The sequence below is a fragment of the Coregonus clupeaformis genome, chromosome 12, assembly GCF_020615455.1.
Source record: "Coregonus clupeaformis isolate EN_2021a chromosome 12, ASM2061545v1, whole genome shotgun sequence".
In the NCBI taxonomy this organism is placed as follows: Eukaryota; Metazoa; Chordata; class Actinopteri; order Salmoniformes; family Salmonidae; genus Coregonus; species Coregonus clupeaformis.
The window spans coordinates 40691395-40711662 of record NC_059203.1 but is presented as its reverse complement, the minus strand read 5'-3'; the positions used below and the strand labels follow the sequence as shown (position 1 = coordinate 40711662).

The window sequence follows — 20268 nt, the reverse complement described above, 5'->3', positions numbered from 1 at the left end:
ATTTGAGTGAATTGGAGATGTACCTGTGGATGTATTTCAAGGCCTACCTTCAAACTCAGTGACTCTTTGCTTGACATCATGGGAAAATAAAAAGAAATCAGCCAAGAAATTGTAGACATTTACATCATTTAGCAGACGCTCTTATCCAGACCTCCACAAGTCTGGTTCATCCTTGGGAGCAATTTCCAAACACCTGAAGGTACCACGTTCATCTGTACAAACAATAGTATTCAAGTATAAACACCATGGGACCACACAGCCGTCTTACCGCTCAGGAAGGAGACGCGTTCTTTCTCCTAGAGATGAACGTACTTTGGTGCGAAAAGTGCAAATCAATCCCAGAACAACAGCAAAGGACCTTGTGAAGATGCTGGAGGAAACAGGTACAAAAGTATCTATATCCACAGTAAAACGAGTCCTATATCGACATAACCTGAAAGGCCGCTCAGCAAGGAAGAAGCCACTGCTCCAAAACCGCCATAAAAAAGCCAGACTACGGTTTGCAACTGCACATGGGGACAAAGATCGTACGTTTTGGGGAAATGTCCTCTGGTCTGATGAAACAAAAATAGAACTGTTCGGCCATAATGACCATTGTTATGTTTGGAGGAAAAAGGGTGTTCTTGCAAGCCGAAGAACACCATCCCAACCGTGAAGCACGGCGGTGGCAGCATCATGCTGTGGGGGTGCTTTGCTGCAGGAGGGACTGGTGCACTTCACAAAATAGATGGCATCATGAGGAAGGAAAATTATGTGGATATATTGAAGCAACATCTCAAGACATCAGTCAGGAAGTTAAAGCTTGGTCGCAAATTGGTCTTCCAAATGGACAATGACCCCAAGCATACTTCCAAAGTTGTGGCAAAATGGCTTAAGGACAACAAAGTCAAGGTATTGGAGTGGCCATCACAAAGCCCTGACCTCAATCCTATAGAAAATGTGTAGGCAGATCTGAAAAAGCGTGTGCGAGCAAGGAGGCCTACAATCCTGACTCAGTTACACCAGCTCTGTCAGGAGGAATGGGCCAAAATTCACCCAACTTATTGTGGGAAGCTTGTGGAAGGCTACCCAAAACGTTTGACCCAAGTTAAACAATTTAAAGGCAATGCTACCAAATACTAATTGAGTGTATGTAAACTTCTGACCCACTGGGGATGTGATGAAAGAAATAAAAGCTGAAATAAATCATTCTCTCTACTATTATTCTGACATTTCACATTCTTAAAATAAAGTGGTGATCCTAACTGACCTAAGACAGGGCATTTAAATGTTAGGAATTGTGAAAAACTGAGTTTAAATGTATTTGGCTAAGGTGTATGTAAACTCCCGACTTCAACTGTACCCAGCCTAAAACCCCAAAGGAAAGCAATGCAGATGAAGAAGCACTCCCTAGAAAGGCAGGAACTTAGGAAGAAACCTAGGAACCAGGCTTTGAGGGGTGGCCAGTCTCATATAGAATGACGTGTGGTGTTAGCTAGTTAGCTTTGTGGCACAACAGATTGCAAATATCCCAGTGTAATCTACATCACAGGAGGTTGGTGACACCTTAACTGGGGAGGATGGGCTCCTGGTAATGGCTGGAGAGGAATAGGTGGAATGGTATCAAACTCATGGTTTCTATGTGTTTTATGCTATTCCATTTGCTCCGTTCCAGTCATTATTATGAGCCTTCTTCCCCTCAGCAGCTTCCACTGATCTACATAAAATATTTTGGTACGGTTCCTGTCTTTTGTCATTGATATTCAGTGTATTTTTTTTTTGCCATTTCAAGTATTGTTCTTTGATTGAAAAGGGATACAACCGGTATGGATCATGACCATCAGATAGTCTGAAATGCTAACTAGCTAACACCACCAGTCATTCTCTTTGGGAATGCTAATGCTAACGAACGTCAGCTTCCAAGTGCTTATACAGTATTTACACCCCTTGACTTTTTCCACATTTTGTTGTGTTACAGCCTGAATGTATAATGGATTAAATAGAGATATTTTGTCACTGGCGTAAACATAATTCCCCATAATGTAAAAGTGGAATTATGTTTTTCGAAATTTTTACAAAATATTTATTAATGAAAAGCTGAAATGTCTTGAGTCAATAAGTATTCAACCCCTTTGTTATGGCAAGCCTAAATAAGTTCAAGAGTAAAAATGTGTTTAACAAGTCACATAATAAATTGCATGGACTCACTCTGTGTGCATTAATAGTGTTTAACATGATTTTTGAATGACTTCCTCATCTCTGTACCCCACACATACAATTATCTGTAGGGTCCTTCAGTCGAGCAGTGAACACATATTCAACCACAAAGTCCAGGGAGGTTTCCATTGCCTCACAAAGAATGGCACCTATTGGTAGATGGGTAAAAATTAAAAAAGCGGACATTGAATATACCCTTTGAGCATGGTGAAGTTATTAATTACACTTTGGATGGTGTATCAATACACCCAGTCCCTACAAAGATAGAGGCGTCCTTCCTAACTCAGTTGCCGGAGAGGAAGGAAATCACTCAGGGATTTCACCATGAGGCCAATGGTGACTTTAAAACAGTAACAGAGTTTAATGGCTGTGATAGGAGAACACTGAGGATTGAGCAACATCATTGTAGTTACTCCACAATACTAACCTAATTGACATAGTGAAAAGAAGGAAGCCTGTAGGGAATAAAAAATATTCCAAAACATGCATCCTGTTGGCAACAACTAAAGTAATACTACAAAAAATGTGGCAAAGCAATTCACTTTTTGTCCTGAATACAAAGTGTGTTGTTTGGGGCAAATCCAATTCAACCCATTACTGAGCACCACTCTCCATATTTTCAAGCATAGTGGTGGCTGCATCATGTTATGGGTATGCTTGTAATCATTAAGGACTGGGGAGTTTTTCAGGATAAAAAAGAAACGGAATGGAGCTGTACTACGTGAAAAATAATTTTCATCAACATAGAATGAACATATCTTTCAAATTCTGTGAACGTTATGTAGACACATTTTATTCATATTTAACAAACAAAGTTTTGCTTGTTTGTGAATGGAGGAAAATGGTCACGTTCCATCAGGAACTGGATCAAGTGGGCAGGGTGTCACACCCTGGCTCTGGGACTATATATGTTGAGCCAGGGTGTGTTCATTCTATGTGTTATATTTCTATGTTGGGAGTTCTAGTTTGTTTATTTCGAGGTTGGCCTGAGTGACTCCCAATCAGAGGCAACGAGCCATATTTAAACTGTCTGTTTTCCCTTTGTGTTTGTGGGTTCTTGTTCCGTGTTGGTCTATGTTACCTAGGACGTTACGAGTCGTTTGTTGTTTTGTTCATTGTCAGTATTTATCACTATAGATAAATAAACATGTTCGTTCATCACGCTGCGCCTTGGTCCTCCTCTCTTAACGACGATCGTGACACAGGGCATTATGAGGTGAATAATTTGAGTATTCAGAGGGCTTTTACCAGAATATATTCTACTCTGTTCAATGAGAGTGATGTTGCTCTGTTTGTTTATCTTACCTCTTGAAGGAGCTTAAGGGCCTTTACATGTCTAAAAAACAACGAGAGAGTGATAGGTTAGTGATATTGTCAGCTTTAACGGGAATCCATTCACAAATCCATTCAGACAGGTAAATACTTTAGCAGATTATTACAAGATATAAAATAACAAGATGCAAAACGTGTCTCACATGATTTACATAGAAAAACATTCTCCAACAAGTCATATTTACTCTCCGAAGTATATCAGAAGAACAGTTCATAGTCTGGTGAGGCTGTGCTGATATTCAATAACTTACACTAGACACTCATTTAATTGGCTGTCAGTTTGGGTTGCTGTGGATGCTACTCAATGAATTAGTGAAGGCAGTGATGAAGAGGACAGAGAGAGAGAGAGAGAGAGAGAGAGAGAGAGAGAAGGAGAAAGAGAGACAGAGGGAGAGAGAGCGAGATAGCGAGAACAAGAGAGGGAGGGAGGGAGAATGGCCTGACTAAAGCAGGGAGGCTACTGAATAAATTAAAAGAGATACTCACAGTCTCTCAGAATCCACCAGCTCTTTGGCGACGTAGAAGGCTCTGGATCGTCCATCAATCTGGGTGACAGAAGCGAAAGCAGCAAGAGATGAATGAACAGAGCTAATGTTAAAATGCTCTGTTTAGGTACTTATTCCTGTGAAACATTGATAGCAACAGCTACACAGGAAGAGGAGATTGAGGAAAAGCAAATTCTGATGTTCTTGATTCTCCACTGTCAAAATAAGACTGATTATTTCATTAGAGTGGAGCATAGACCTGAAAGCTTTTTCAAATACACAGGTTTAAATTCAAATGCATTATGTATGAGAGGCTGACTGGCTGTTTCTGGGAATGGCTCAACTATTTTTCTCCTTATTGTGTTTTTCTTTTGAAGAAGAAGAAAGCAAGGAAGTGTGAGTCACGTGGCCGGAGCCCAGCTGATATTATTGTGGCAGTGGGATTGGGTGGGGTCCATCTCTAGGCTACTGTAAAATGGCTGCTTGAATAGAAAGAAGGATGAACCAAGAGTTTGAACAGCAAGTGATACCCACCATTGAATGTGTTAGCCAAGTGAAATATTATGTTGTGAATATTACAAGTAAAGGTCATCCATCTTAGAAATACTTAATCACAAGCATTTCATTCCAAAATCTTTGAAGATCTGTAAAAACTGTGACTTAATACATGCTCATAGAGTTACATAGTCTAATGTGTTTCCTGCTGGCTGTGTGTATCACCTGTTTGTCAAAGCCATGCTCCACTCCTCCCTCCTCCTCCTCCTCCTCTGAGGTGCGTCCATGGTCCTCTTCAGCTGAAAGCCCTGCTGGAGTATCATTCAATGGGAAAGGCTCAGTGTAGGCACTGCAACATCAGGGAGAGAAGAGGGACATTACATTCACTGGCAAAGGTTTTACTATAGATGCTGCAGTGCAAAAAATACACTTACAAGCCTGCTGCTCATTTTTCGATTCACCTATCCCCCTGCCCTTGCATGTATTATCCACTCCGCTGTGTGTGTGTCCTACAGTAGTAACATGGATGACTGGAGCCAGATTGCAGGGACATTAACAGCATGAGTAGAAGCGTTTGTTTGGGGTCTTGCTGTGAACAAGTTCATCACAGCAAGACAGACCAAAGGGACACACACACATACTGTTTGAAGTACTGTGCTGTACCAATATACACACATATACAGTGTGATGGAAACACACACACACACACACATTGCGGTAGAGGATATAATGAGTATGTTATATTTAAGAAATAAGGCCCGAGGGGGTGTGGTATATGGCCAATATACCACGGCTAAGGGCTGTTCTTAAGCACGACGCAATGCGGAGTGCCTGAATACAGCCCTTAGCAGTGGTATATTTACAATATACCACAACCCCCTGAGGTACCTTATTGCTATTATAAACTGGTTACCAAGTAATTAGAGCAGTAAAAATAAACGTTTTGTCATCCCCTGATATACTGTCTGATATACCATGGCTGTCAGCCAATCAGCATTCAGGGCTCGAACCACCCAGTTTGTAATGACGACTATAACAGATCACTCTGTAGAGACTGAGGTTATTACAGGCCTGTACTGCATCTCTACCCTCTCAGCTCCTGAGTACCAAAGGTTAAAGGAGTTCCCAGCTGGACTTCATATTCACAGAGACACAGTCATCCTTCATCTTGCCCTTACCACACTGTAGGCTCTCACACAGGCCCTGGTGCTATTGGCTGGGCTGGAGGAGCATTACTCATCTGTGACCTCCCTTTATCCTCTTGAGGGGCCAGGTCACACTGGGGGTCCCAGGTGATGGTGAGAGGGCCATAGAGGGGAGGGTCTATGAACCTTTGAATCCTATGAGCTCATAGTTAATGTATAGCTAGGCTATCTAAAATAGAGGGAGTTATACATTTTCTTGCGATCAAAACTGCTTCAGCTTTTCATTGCGCCATAGTTCATCACCATTCTCAGCTTCTCCAATAATATTGTGCTCTTTAAATAGTAGGCCTAGGCTACTAAAGGCATACTCTCTATCCCCCAGTGTCTGGGCACAGGAGTCATCTATTGCTCAACCTCTGTTATAATGGGAAACCCAAAGGGTTTCCTTTCATAATCTAATTCCACATTTAAAGTGTAAATATGTTTTGTTGGTTCCATACAGTATGTGCTAGGCATATACATTGAGTGTACAAAACATTAGGAACTCTTTCCATGACATAGACTGACCAGGTGAATCCAGGTGAAAGCTATGATCCCTTATTGATGTCACTTATTAAATCCACTTCAATCAGTGTAGATGAAGGGGAGGAGACAGGTTAAAGAAGTCTTGAAACAATTGAGACATGGATTGTGTACACTACCAGTCAAAAGTTTTAGAACACCTACTCATTCAAGGGTTTATCTTTATTTGTACTATTTTCTACACTGCAGAATAATAGTGAAGACATCAAAACTATGAAATAACACATATGGAATCATGTAGTAACCAAAAAAGTGTTAAACAAATCAAAATATATTTTATATTTGAGATTCTTCAAATAGCCACCATTTGCCTTGATGACAGCTTTGCACACTCTTGGCATTCTCTCAACCAGCTTGATGAGGTAGTCACCTGGAATTCATTTCAATTAACAGGTGTGAATTCTTAAAAGTCAATTTGTGGAATTTCTTTCCTTCTTAATGTGTTTGAGCCAATCAGTTGTGTTGTGACAAGGTAGGGGGGGTATACTGAAGATAGCCCTATTTGGTAAAAGACCAAGTCCATATTAAGCAAAGCGAAACGACAGTCCATCATTACTTTAAGACATGAAGGTCAGTCAGTACGGAACATTTCAAGAAATTCGAACGTTTCTTCAAGTGCAGTCGCAAAAAACATAAAGCGCTATGATGAAACTGGCTCTCATGAGGACCGCCACAGGAATGGAAGACCCTGAGTTACCTCTGCTGCAGAGGTGGTCCTCTGTAGCTCAATTGGTAGAGCATGGCACTTGTAACGCCAGGGTAGTGGGTTTGATCCCCAGGACCACCCATACGTAAAAATGTATGCACACATGACTGTAAGTCGCTTTGGATAAAAGCGTCTGCTAAATGGCATAATATATTATATTATATTATAAGCTCATTAGAGTTACCAGCCTCAGAAATTGCAGCCCAAATAAATGCTTCACAGAGTTCAAGTAACAGACACATCTCAACATCAACTGTTCAGATGAGACTGTGTGAATCAGGCCTTCATGGTCGAATTGCTGCAAAGATACCACTACTAAAGTACACCAATAAGAAGAAGAGACTTGCTTGGGCCAAGAAACACGAGCAATGGACATTAGACCGGTGGAAATCTGTCCTTTGGTCTGGAGTCCAAATTTGAGATTTTTGGTTCCAACCGCGGTGTCTTTATGAGACGCGGTGTTGGTGAACGGATGATCTCCGCATGTGTTTTTCCCACCGTAAAGCATTGAGGAGGAGGTGTTATGGTGTGGGGGTGCTTTGCTGGTGACACTGTCTGTGATTTATTTAGAATTCAAGGCACGCTTAACCAGCATGGCTACCACAGCATTCTGCAGCGATACGCCATCCCATCTGGTTTGGGCTTAGTGGGACTATCATTTGTTTTTCAACAGGACAATGACCCAACACACCTCCAGGCTGTGTAAGGGCTATTTTACCAAGAAGGAGAGTGATGGAGTGCTGCATCAGATGACCTGGCCTCCACATTCCTCCGACCTCAACCAAATTGAGATGGCTTGGGATGAGTCAGACCGCAGAGTGAAGGAAAAGCAGCCAACAAGTGCTCAGCATATGTGGGAACTCCTTTAAGACTGTTGGAGAAGCATTCCAGGGGAAGCTGGTTGAGAGAATGCCAAGAGTGTGCAAAGCTGTCATCAAGGCAAAGGGTGGCTATTTGAAGAATCTATAATTTGATTTGTTTAACCCTTTTTTGGGTACTACATGATTCCATATGTGTTATTTCATAGTTTTGATGTCTTCACTATTATTCTACAATGTAGAAAATAGTAAAAATGAAGAAAATACCTTGAATGAGTAGGTGTTCTAAAACTTTTGACCGATAGTGTATGTGTGCCATTCAGAGGGTGAATGGGTAAGACAAAGTATTTAAGTGCCTTTGAACAGGTATGGTAGTAGGTGCACCGGTTTGTGTTATTTTCATGCTCAATAGTTTCCCATGTGTAGGAAACTTGTTTGGTGTTTAGTCCTTGGAGGAGCTCTTGTCTGTTTCAAATGTCCGGTACATGTAAAAAGTTATGGGAGCGAGCGCATTCCTGTAGTCATGTCGCCATCCTGAAAGGGTGCCAATATTATAAAGGAGTCAACTGTGAATAGTGAATTAAATTACATTTATTTTATGAACGGGTTCCGATGAAGATTATGTCTGCTTATTATTATACAATGTAATGAAGGATTTTTTAACATGCCTTTTACATTGATTACCAGTTAATATAAAAATATGCCATTTAGCAGACGCTTTTATCCAAAGCGACTTACAGTCATGCATGCATACATTTTTTTACGTATGGGTGGTCCCGGGGATCGAACCCACTACCCTGGCATTACAAGCGCCATGCTCTACCAATTAAGCTACAGAGGACCACAGTTAAGTGATTCATTGTAATTTTGACAGTGGTATGTCCCAGGCAGGGGCATAAGCGCCTGTTTTGATCTTCGGCAAATTCGGTGTGGTAAATGTGAGGGGAGGCTGACGTGAGCATGGTATACCCCAACCTGAGTCTCAATGGAATAGACAGGTTTGCCTGCTCCAAGTAATTTCCTTTTCATTTAAGTATTATTGAGCAGTTTGAAATATTTGTGATTATTTGTAAATATTGCCAATTGCACATGTGGACCATCATATTCATCTATAAGTAAAAGCTTAACTTCTGCACCTGATCCTGCATCACAATGCTCAGCTTCTCCAATAATATCTCATAGTACTATCCTTTCTCTACCAGTGTCTAGGCACACAGGACATAATTGGTCTCATATACAGTGAGGGAAAAAGTATTTGATCCCCTGCTGATTTTGTACGTTTGCCCACTGACAAAGACATGATCAGTCTATAATTTTAATGATAGGTTTATTTGAACAGTGAGAGACAGAATAACAACCAAAAAATCCAGAAAAACGCATGTCAAAAATGTTATAAATTGATTTGCATTTTAATGAGGGAAATAAGTATTTGACCCCTCTGCAAAACATGACTTAGTACTTGGTGGCAAAACCCTTGTTGGCAATCACAGAGGTCAGATGTTTCTTGTAGTTGGTCACCAGGTTTGCACACATCTCAGGAGGGATTTTGTTCCACTCCTCTTTACAGATCTTCTCCAAGTCATAAAGGTTTCGAGGCTGACGTTTGGCAACTCGAACCTTCAGCTCCCTCCACAGATTTTCTATGTGATTAAGGTCTGGAGACTGGCTAGGCCACTCCAGGACCTTAATGTGCTTCTTCTTGAGCCACTCCTTTGTTGCCTTGGCCGTGTGTTTTGGGACATTGTCATGCTGGAATACCATTCCTCAACCCATTTTCAATGCCCTGGCTGAGGGAAGGAGGTTCTCACCCAAGATTTGACGGTACATGGCCCCGTCCATCGTCCCTTTGATGCGGTGAAGTTGTCCTGTCCCCAAAGCATAATGTTTCCACCTCCATGTTTGACAGTGGGGATGGTGTTCTTGGGGTCATAGGCAGCATTCCTCCTCCTCCAAACACGGCGAGTTGAGTTGATGCCAAAGAGCTCCATTTTGGTCTCATCTGATCTCATCTGATCATACAGCACCCAGTTCTCCTCTGAATCATTCAGATGTTCATTGGCAAACTTCAGACGGCCCTATATATGTGCTTTCTTGAGCAGGAGGACCTTGCGGGCGCTGCAGGATTTCAGTTCTTCACGGCGTAGTGTGTTACCAATTGTTTTCTTGGTGACTATGGTCCCAGCTGCCTTGAGATCATTGACAAGATCCTCCCGTGTAGTTCTGGGCTGATTCCTCACCGTTCTCTTGATCATTGCAACTCCACGAGGTGAGATCTTGCATGGAGCCCCAGGCCGAGGGAGATTGACAATTATTTTGTGTTTCTTCCATTTGCGAATAATCGCACCAACTGTTGTCACCTTCTCACCAAGCTGCTTGCCGATGGTCTTGTAGCCCATTCCAGCCTTGTGTAGGTCTACAATCTTGTCCCTGACATCCTTGGAGAGCTCTTTGGGCTTGGCCATGGTGGAGAGTTTGGAACCTGATTGATTGATTGCTTCTGTGGACAGGTGTCTTTTATACAGGTAACAAACTGAGATTAGGAGCACTCCCTTTAAGAGTGTGCTCCTAATCTCAGCTCGTTACCTGTATAAAAGACACCTGGGAGCCAGAAATCTTTCTGATTGAGAGGGGGTCAAATACTTATTTCCCTCATTAAAATGCAAATCAATTTCTAACATTTTTGACGTGCGTTTTTCTGGATTTTTTTGTTGTTATTCTGTCTCACTGTTCAAATAAACCTACCATTAAAATTATAGACTGATCATTTCTTTGTCAGTGGGCAAACATATAAAATCAGCAAGGGATCAAATATTTTTTTCCCTCACTGTAGGAATACAGTAGTAGAGAGCTACATTAGTGACAATTTGTATAAACCATCACTGAACAAATATTAGCATTTTAGTGCCCACTGAGGGTCATTTCTCACCAGAGTCACCAAGAGTGAGTTCCTGCTCAACCTCTGTTATAATAGGAAGCCGAAATGTAATGGTTTATTATCATGATTTATACCACATTTAAAATTCTAAAATGTTTCCCTGGTTCCATATGTAATATCTGTCCTCAATCACACTATATAATTTAGCCATCAGCAAAACTGCTTCATACGAACAATACTTGAAAGACTTTAAAATGCTCATTACACAGAAATATAATTATGCCAGCAATCTCTTTGCCTTTGCAACCAGTGTCTTTTTTAATACCTGGGAGTTAAATCTACTGTGACAAATTCAAAAGTGATTTTCTATTAAAATACCTACATGTCCCCCTTTTCCAAGGATTAGTTGGGGCATGTAATATGTAAAACATTGAGTATTAAAATATGTATTAGATGCAATCAGAAGGGTATTTTCTGTCTTTGTAATAGTACTATTAAAGAAAATAGGAAAAGCTGAAATACGGTCGTTAGTTGACTCGACATGGGAAATGTAAACGCAGATGGGGATTTAAAAACATAAGAACTGTTTTAAATTGTTTTGAGCTGCTTATGTTGATCATTATGTGTGATCTATGGCTGTTGTGCTGCTAGTTGTCTGACAGTGTTGTATGAGGTAGCATGCTAAGAGCCTGGCCCCTGACTGTGACTGCCATGATAGAGCATCAACACAAACAACAGGAAAGCATCTGACAGGCTATTTCTCTATTGAGTGGGGCCTGGTTTTGTCATACTGTAGGAATCCTGCTGAAATTGTCAAGACTGGGTCCCACTGACTCTTTACAGTAACCACTCCTCTGTTCTACTAGTGAAGACAACAACAGCACATTCTAGTTCTAGGTCGGACCTGACATTCCTGACAACACCACACCTCGTCTTGTTGTTCCAGTCCTGGGGGAGTATGGGAACATCCACCCTGCCTCCCCCTCACACCTCACCCCACCATGGTGACCCCCATCGCCTCCATCTTCCCCCTTCCCCTCAGTCCTGTCTCCCTCGCTCCCTCCGCCCTTGTCCTGCATTTCCTGTAAACAGCAGGGTGGAGTGGAAGCCTATAAGGCAGGACTCTTCCTCCCTGGGGATTACCTGGCAATGACCTCAGAGGGCCTGGCTCCTGCTGTACCCCATGCCCTGCCCTGCCGCCCCACAGCCCTGCCGCCCCAGAGCCCGCCCAGCCACCACGCCACAGTGGACAGCCACCGCCCTCTACAACAATGCACTCAGGACATCTCTGTGCAGAACTAAGACAACACAGCACAGAGGCAGAGAGGAACTACAAACCAGAGGATACACTAGAGGCTGCAGTAGGGAATTACCCATCATACTGCTGTATCCCAAGGTCCAGTTGAAGTCTTTTACCATAAGAAATAAGAATAATTGCCAGGTCTAAGTTAAATGACTACATATATCTATAACAAGAGCAGCAAAATTGTATACAATGGCAGTCTTGACTATTGTGGTTTGGTCTGTTGTGGGGTTATTCCAGTGGGATGACATTGGTTAATTGGTGCTGTTGATCTGACTGGTACTGCATGATACAGAGTCATCACAGAGCACATTGACTGCCCCCTGAAACGAACACAAGTACCGCCAAGACGCCTTCCTTGCCAGCTAGGTTAGCAAGACAGTCTCAGTCAGACTCAATGAGTTCCAGCTCTGAACCAGCAGAACCCTAGTTTAAACAGGCAGGCACGCACATTAATTAATAGCTGCATATATTCTTACTTTGCATTTCTTTACCCTGCCTATGTTTACACTTACAAATAAAATGTGATTTTCTTTGCCTTTCTCTGCTAAACAGTGTTTGAACTGTACATTAATCAAACCTGGTGTAAAATATTGTATGCTGTAGAAACATTCTAACTTTGTGGTAACTATTTTCCTTCTTTTGTGGGTATTATCCCCTTGTCTCACGTCAGCCCACTGTCCCTTGGTCCCTCTTTCCTCAACAGTCCCGATCCTCTCTGTTGGGTGGTGAGAGAAGAGTGTTAACTTCTGAATACATGCTCAATAAATCACCCTGCCATCATCGGTCTGCCGGGCTAGGACAGTGGCAATGTCAACCCTTCAGCAAGAGCTTAGCAGGAAAACACACACACATACACACGAATGCACAGCACAGACACAAAACAGACACAGCATCCCCGGCAACAGAAGTCTCTCCAGGGAGAATGCAGCCGAGGCGAGGCGACAGGACATATAGGGCTCTATAGATCAGTTAGATTTCAGACCTCCACCAAACAATGAGCCCAATAGATAACGTCAGCAGCAGAAAAAGATCCTGCTCTGGGGGACTATTGTCTGAGAAATGGAGGAGATTCAAACGTGTGGCACATTGGTTTCCAACAAACTCCAAAATAAACAGTGAGGTCATTGATCATGATAGGGAATGGAATTCATCCACAGAGACTCGCAGTGCCTCTGAAGTCGACAATAAGCCTGGTTTTGTGAGAAAGGCTTCCCTCTGAGAAAACATACTGGCTTACTGTAGCCTCTTCTAAAAGAGCACTTACACGGGACTATGGGTCAAATATGCATGGGAAATAAGCAACTTTGCATGAAGCAACCATAAATGGCAGCTGTGGCAATTTCCCAGGAACTGGTGTGAAAATTCTTTAAAAAGCTGTTAAGAGGCCTGTAGTAATGGCCTGTCCCTATGAACACACACCAGCCATCAAACAGGTGTCTAACTGTGACTGCGGGTGGCCTGGGCTGGCTGTAGAGAGTGGTGGCAGAGACCAGAGAGAGGGTCATTTGGTCCTAGCAGGTCCCAGTGATTGCTCCTCCTATCTCTATCTCTCTCTGCTGTAAATCTTTCCATCCCTCCAGGGCTCAATGAAAGAGAGGCACTAATAAAAGCGATCCTAAACTTAACCACAAATGTCAGGAACAGGAGAGCAATTAAACCAACCCACTCTTACTCTTCCCCCTTCTTTCTCGTTTTCTGCCATCTCTGTCTCATTTCCATGGCTCTCCCTCTCTTTCTTCATCCACTTTCTGTTGCTCATCACACCTTTCCCTCCTTCTCTCTCATCTTTCGTAATCTCAGTCTCCTTGTCCTGCTTTCTACAGTACCTCTCCCTCTCTCACCCTCTCTCTCTCTTTCTCCCTCTCTCTCTCTCCCACCCACCCACACACTCTCTTTCACTTTTAATTGTAACCCATAATTACTTCTATTGTGAATAAACCTGAGCTCTGTCTACAGTGTTCAGTGTCTGTGAGCTATTCCATCCCCTCAGGCACACTATGAAGCTAACACCAGATGCGACCTTGAAATCCAGAAAATTTGAAAGTGGGATAAGCTCTTCCACAAGCATTGTCCATCTTCCCAAACCGAACGAGCCTCATCAAATCAGGCTGCTCATCTCTCACAGAACACAACAATCTCCAAGAAAGAGAAGTCTGGACAGCCAGGAGCCGCTGTTCATTTGAGATACAGTTATCTATTAGCTGGTCTGGAGATTGCAATGTTGAAGTGATGGAGCCTGGCCAAACCAGTCCACTGGAGAACAGTGTGTGGAGAGTGTTTATGGGGAAGAGCCCTCTCTGCAGACTAGGGTTGCAAAACTTATCAAAATTACAAGGTTTTCAGAAATCCCTGTAAGAGTATTTTAGGATTTCATGCTTATTCCCTCTGGATTCTAGGAATTATCCAACTGGGATTTCTGTAAAACGAGGGAATTTTGGGAAAGTTACCAGAATGTTGCAACCCTACTGCAGACTGTATACTATCTATGGGCTTATTTTTCAGTTCAGACAACCACTGAAGAGGCCCAACATCCATGATCATGAATTTGTTCCACAGTATAATAAATGAATGTACCTTTCAGGCTCCTGCTCAGGTGACTGGGGTTTGCTGTCGATCCCAGGGAAGCTGTTCATATCCACATAGCCATCGGTCTCATTGGAGGGTGCCGCCATGCGTTTGGGGTCCTCAAAGAAATCTGTGACTTTCATGGATCTGGTGGGTCTCCCTCCAGGATGGATCTGGATGTTCTCATAGTCAGAGCTCATAGCTGGGATGTTCTCATAGTCAGAAGTGTCTGCACTGGGGAAGGAGATGGAGCGAGGTTTGGTCAGGGGGAGAGGCATGAGGGGGCGGCGGGAGCGCTCCTCGAAGGACTCCACCCTGGACACGCCCCTGCTACCATAGGCTTTAGGGTCTTCTTTCCTGAGGTCTTTGTAGAGCAGGAAGGTGGAGGGAAGGTCTGGAGGGCGCTGCTGGGGCTTCACCATACGGGACTGGGACTGGGGCTGAGGGGAGCCAGTGCTCCTGCGCTCCAGTTCCAGGATTCTCGTTGGGCCATGGTGGCTGGACTCAGAGGAGGAGCGCGAGGAACGTATGCTCCCGTCACCAAAGCCTTTAGTGTCCGTCTTCCTCTTGAACTTCAGGGCCAGGAAGCGCTTGAATGAGGACTTCTTCTTCTTGTGCTTGTTGTCTGTGGACTCAGGAGAGACGCTGATCAGGAGGGATGGGGAGCTCTTAGTGACCGGTCTCTTGGTGATGTAAGCCAGCTCAAAGGGAGGTGGGATGTCCACCAGAGAGGTTGGCGTGGAAACGTCGCTGGACGACTGGTGGCTCCGCTTAGAGAAGCTTCCGGAAGAAGTGATAACACATGGCAGAGAGAGGGTGTCATCTGTCCTTTTCATCCTACGATCCTCCTTCAGTGATTGGTTGGCCTCTGTGTGAGCTCCCAATGACAGTTCTCGACCCTCTGCGGAGTACGAGTGTGGGTATAGTAGGAAGTGGCGTGGCTTCAGCGAGGGGATGAGTCTGTTGACCTCAGGCTGCTCAGGACGTCGCAGAGGTTCTCCGTTCTGGTCTAAGGCCACAGTACAGTAGTCATAAGTACTCTGGTACTCTGATGTCTCCTCAGGAACCGTCTCAGGGACATAACCCGAAATCTTCCCAGAGTAAGAGCGTGACCGTGTCACAATGCTCTTCCGGTCCAGAGAGATAAAGTTCTCTCCCTCAGAGTCAAAGCCGGCCTCCTCATAGATGTGCTCCTCGCTGTCTGAGTCTGAGTCCTCGTGATAAGGTACGATGTGGCAGTCCATCTCCTCAATGTCCTCCTCGAAGGCCTCTGTGGTGTGGGCGAACACCACCCTGTTGGTGAGCTCTGGGGTCCGTGTCCGGTCCAGGTCTGCTGGCACTGTGATGTTACACAGCCTGAGACGGGGCTGGCAGCTGTTCCGCTGGCTGAAGAAAGCCTGCTCCCGCTTGGCTGTTCTCTTTTTCACACTCCTCCCTCTGATCTGCTTCCTCTCCGTGTCATCCGTCTCATCATCGTCCCCAATCTCCACATAGTCTTCTGATGAGGCACCCTCCAGCTGCTGAAAGTCATGGGCCTCGGGGCAGAGGGAGTCATCGATGTCTGCGTATTCATCCACATCCTCCTTGGCTGTTTCTCTGTATTGGCTGGACTGTTCAGGACTGTCCTGGACCTCACTCTCTCTCCGTTTATCCTCTAGCTCTGCCACATCGTCCGATGACACATAATAAGGCTCTTGGTTAGAGGTGCCTGCTGTGTCCATCTCCTTTGCAGTTTGTGGTTTGTCACCACAGCATGTACCATCGTGATTCACCTCAGGGTCAGCGGTGCTCATCCTATTAGCAGGCACTGCCTCGATGACGGAGTAAGGCCCAAACACATCCTCAGTGCTGCCAGAGAAACGGAAATGGCCAGAGGGGTCCTTGGTGGCACGCTCAGGCTGCCACACACCTGTGTCACCGGCCTCACCAGTGTCACATGTGTAAACAGGCTCATCTGAGGGGCCAATCACATCATAGGGATACTCCTCGCCGACGGGTGGGAGTGTACAGCATCGTGCTCCCAGTAAGAGATCCTCGGCTTCCTCTTCAGCCTCATCAGTGGGTAACTTGCACTGCAAATATTCACCACCAGGGGCGCTGACTTCCTTTTCAAGCCCACTGTCAGTGTCTGCAGCAGGCTGACTAGGGGTGGTACCATGATCTTCTGGTTCTTCAACATCTTCTTCTGGGTACCCTATAGGTTCCTCAGATGTTTCAGTCTCCTCAGTTAAACTCTGATTATCTTCCTCCTCCTCTTTGATTCCCCCTCCTTCCTCATCTCCTCTCTCACACAGAAACACATTGTCACACTCTGGATGATTTTCAGGGTCCACAGATGTGCCATCATTGTCACTCTCAGGTGGGTTCAAGTCATCTATTGCTGTACATTTTTGCTCCTCTACAGCAATGTGAGTGTCAGATGCACTAGTGTTTTCCATTTCGGATGCATTGCTCAACGTCTCTCTCGCTCGCTCTACCTCATCCCCCTTCTCCTCCTGCTCATTCTCCTTCTCACTATAATCTGTGATGTCATTGTCATTAAGGATTTCCTCTGGTGCTGCTTCCTCCTGGCTGTGATCTGTGGAGTGGGGTATGGGGTCCTCTGACCCTTCCTGGTGGTCCTCAGGTTCCCCCTCTGAGGAGGTCAAGTCTCCATTTCTCAGACAGTGAGGGGGGCATTGCTCCTCCTCTGCCTCTGTCTCAGATGAGGAGGGTCTGGGCTTTGGAGCGGTGGGAGGTTTGGGACCCCGGGTAGAGGGACAAGGCTTTGACATCAGTTTGGACTGCACCTTGATCGTTAAGTGACTCCGGATCTTTGGTCGGGGAACTTGGAGTTGCTTCTGTAAATCTGGAAAGAAAATGAGAGAAAGTGTGATTCATTTCAGTTCAAATACAATGTTCAACCTCAAAAGTAGTTGAAGTAGTAGTTGAAGGTGCAATATTCTACCTAGAATAATCTTTCATTAACCTTTTATACATTTGGTTGGCTTTTGGTTGTATGGATATAAAACAAGCAATCCCTTAGCCTTGTTTTTATTTGTAAAGAGGAAGGATGCAGATTTGTCTCAAACTCTGTGACATGCAGATGGCTAGAGGGGACGTATCTACAGGAAAAACAACAAATCTATAGGGAACATACTGTAGGAATAATAACATCTACCTGACTGGAATACAGAGACGGATTGCATGCTCTACACTTTACAGCTTATAGGGCATGATCATAATTAAATGACATGATAATCAATTAATCAACTGATAAAAAAATTACATGCGGAGACAGACACAAACACACTTTTATTGTATTTCACCTATGTCAAGTCCCCTGTTTTGGAAATCAGATACTGTATGCAGGATGTATCTTACAGTCAAGTCCAGTGTTTTCTACCAACTTGCTTTGAATAACTAGTACAATTTAAGGGTGGAAAACCTGTCAAAGATAGCTGACTGGCACAAGTCTTTTGGTGAAACACACCCTTACTTAACAAAACTTATACACCACTGGTCTCTTCCTGTTATTTAGTACCTGCCCTGACGCACATCCTATTAAACTTTGCGTGCACTCTGTACTCTCCCTCCATGTCAATCTGTCTGCCTCTCTCTGTCTCTCTGTGTGTGTCTGGTTGTCTGTCTTAACTGGCTGTCTGTCTGTCTTATCTGTCTGTCTGATCTGTCTGTCTTAGCTGTCTGTCTGTCTTATCTGTCTGTCTCCACCTCTCTGGCTGTCTGTCTTATCTGTCTTTTCTGTACGTCTTATCTGTCTGTCTGATCAGCCTGTCTTATCAGTCTGTCTGTCTTGTCTGTTTGTCTCTGCCTCTCTTTCTGTCTGTCTTATCTGTATGTCAGTGCTGCTGTCTGTCTGTCTTATCTGACTGCCTGTCTGAATGTCTGTCTGTCTCTACCTGACTGTCCATCTGTCTATGTGTCTCACTCTCTCCCTGTTGTTTTCCAACACCACTAATGAACTATTCCAGCAGACTCCCATTGAAGGACTCGACGCAGGAAGTCCACGAGGGAAGGACATTAACAGCGTGCCCTCACTCCTCCATGAACCCTTCTAGGAGTACAAATTCTCACAACACAAATGGACTTCCTTCTTGTCATTCTTCCCCTGACACACACACACACACATACACACACGCACACACACACTTTTGCTGAAAAGGTCCTTTCAGTGTGTCAAATAACAATAAAACAGAGAAAAAACAAACGTCCAGTCCCACAAAGTCCCTCTGCAAACAACAGGATATGAATTATGCAACAAGAATTCAATTAAAACAAAAGTTTGAAAAACAAAGGAAAGGTAGAAAAATAGGACCATGACTGTGCCAAGCTCACAGGATATGATCTCAGACTGTGAGGGAATCACGAAATATCCCCCATCACGTAATAACAACAATTCTATAAAATACTCAGTGAATAGGCCAATCATCACAGTGCAGTAGAAATGCAGTAGAGCTACCTTCACATCATACAGTACAACTAGAGCCCGACCGATATAGGATTTTTCAATCCGATAAGGATTTCGATTTTAGAGTGGAAATATTCACAGATAACCAATATATCGGCCGCTATTTGGATTACTATAGCTGGAATTCAAAATATACCTTTTTCTGTATGGATTGTGCTTAATAACATGCCACATCAATCGCCCCATATAGGCTGCTGCAGGACATCAGTTATGACACTGATGACAGCCTTCACTACCCATCATTAATTTGTTATTTTGTTATTTTATTAGGATCACCATTAGCTGGGGGATCATAAAACTTGACATAATACAGAACAATAATAGACAAGAACAGCTCAAGGACAGAACTGCACAAACTGGTTAACCTATTATGGTTAATTGACTTTCATTCTGCAATAGTTGTTATCTCACTCAAAGTGAGATTTGACCCGCTATTAGTCTATCTATCAAAGAAAAGGAAATGTCCTTTTAAAAAAAGAAAAACGAATCGAAACAAACTAATCGAATAGCCTACACCTGTTTGGTCTCTGATCCTGCAGTGATTTTAGATATTCAATTTGTTCTCCAATGATATTTCAAGTGGTGTAGGAAAAAAGTAAATTTGTTTAACACAAAATTGAGAAATGCTCTCTCTCTCTCTCTCTCTCTCTCTCTCTCTCTCTCTCTCTCTCTCTCTCTCTCTCTCTCTCTCTCTCTCTCTCTCTCTCTCTCTCTCTCACACACACACGCACACACACACACACTTGGAGCATCCTTTATGTAAATACATATATCAGGCTCCCAATTTATTTTCTTGAATATGCATCGCCACTTGAATATTAGTCCACATACCTGTGTTCATTTTGGGACATCATCCGCTATAGCAACCGAGAGTTATCCACATATTTTTTTCACATGCAGGAAACAACCGCTACAATATGTCCACAGGTTCTGGAAACTTATCCCAAATTCATGTTGAAAGTATTCAAGTGGTCTAAATTCAACATTTCACCGTTTGCTCTCGTTGTTTATCCAAGTACTGGCTATTACTCTGTCAAGGTAGTAGCTGTTTGTCCACAGAGCCGGCATCCCTTTTGTTTAGCGGATGTGCGACTGGTGCGCTCGCGAAGTATAAGGGAGGTGCTCTCTCGCGAATCCTGAGAAGGAAGATCTGTCTCGCGGACAAGGAACACTGACCAAACCCACTTCATCCACATTCAGCTCAATAAAAGTGTTACATTTCGAATTACAATAGCTATATATTTACACCATAAATGAATGTATTTCAAATGAGCAAATAGTTTAAGAAAATATAC

General features: G+C 43.6%; 1 protein-coding gene across 2 annotated transcripts in view; it reads right to left on the bottom strand.

The window, feature by feature from the left end:
- The window catches only part of LOC121578202 (FYVE, RhoGEF and PH domain-containing protein 5-like), a 55781-nt gene extending 35718 nt beyond the window's left edge, over positions 1-20063 (bottom strand). For both annotated transcript variants that reach the window (XM_041892398.2, XM_041892399.2), the window contains exons 1-5: positions 19805-20063; positions 14515-17353; positions 4734-4857; positions 4015-4073; positions 3502-3532 (exon numbers count right to left, since the gene is read on the bottom strand). In XM_041892398.2, coding sequence (XP_041748332.2) covers positions 3502-3532; positions 4015-4073; positions 4734-4857; positions 14515-17353; positions 19805-19814 — 3063 coding nt within the window. In that variant the 5' untranslated portion in view covers positions 19815-20063. The remainder of the gene's footprint in view (positions 1-3501; positions 3533-4014; positions 4074-4733; positions 4858-14514; positions 17354-19804) is intronic.
- Between the last annotated feature and the right edge of the window lie 205 nt (positions 20064-20268).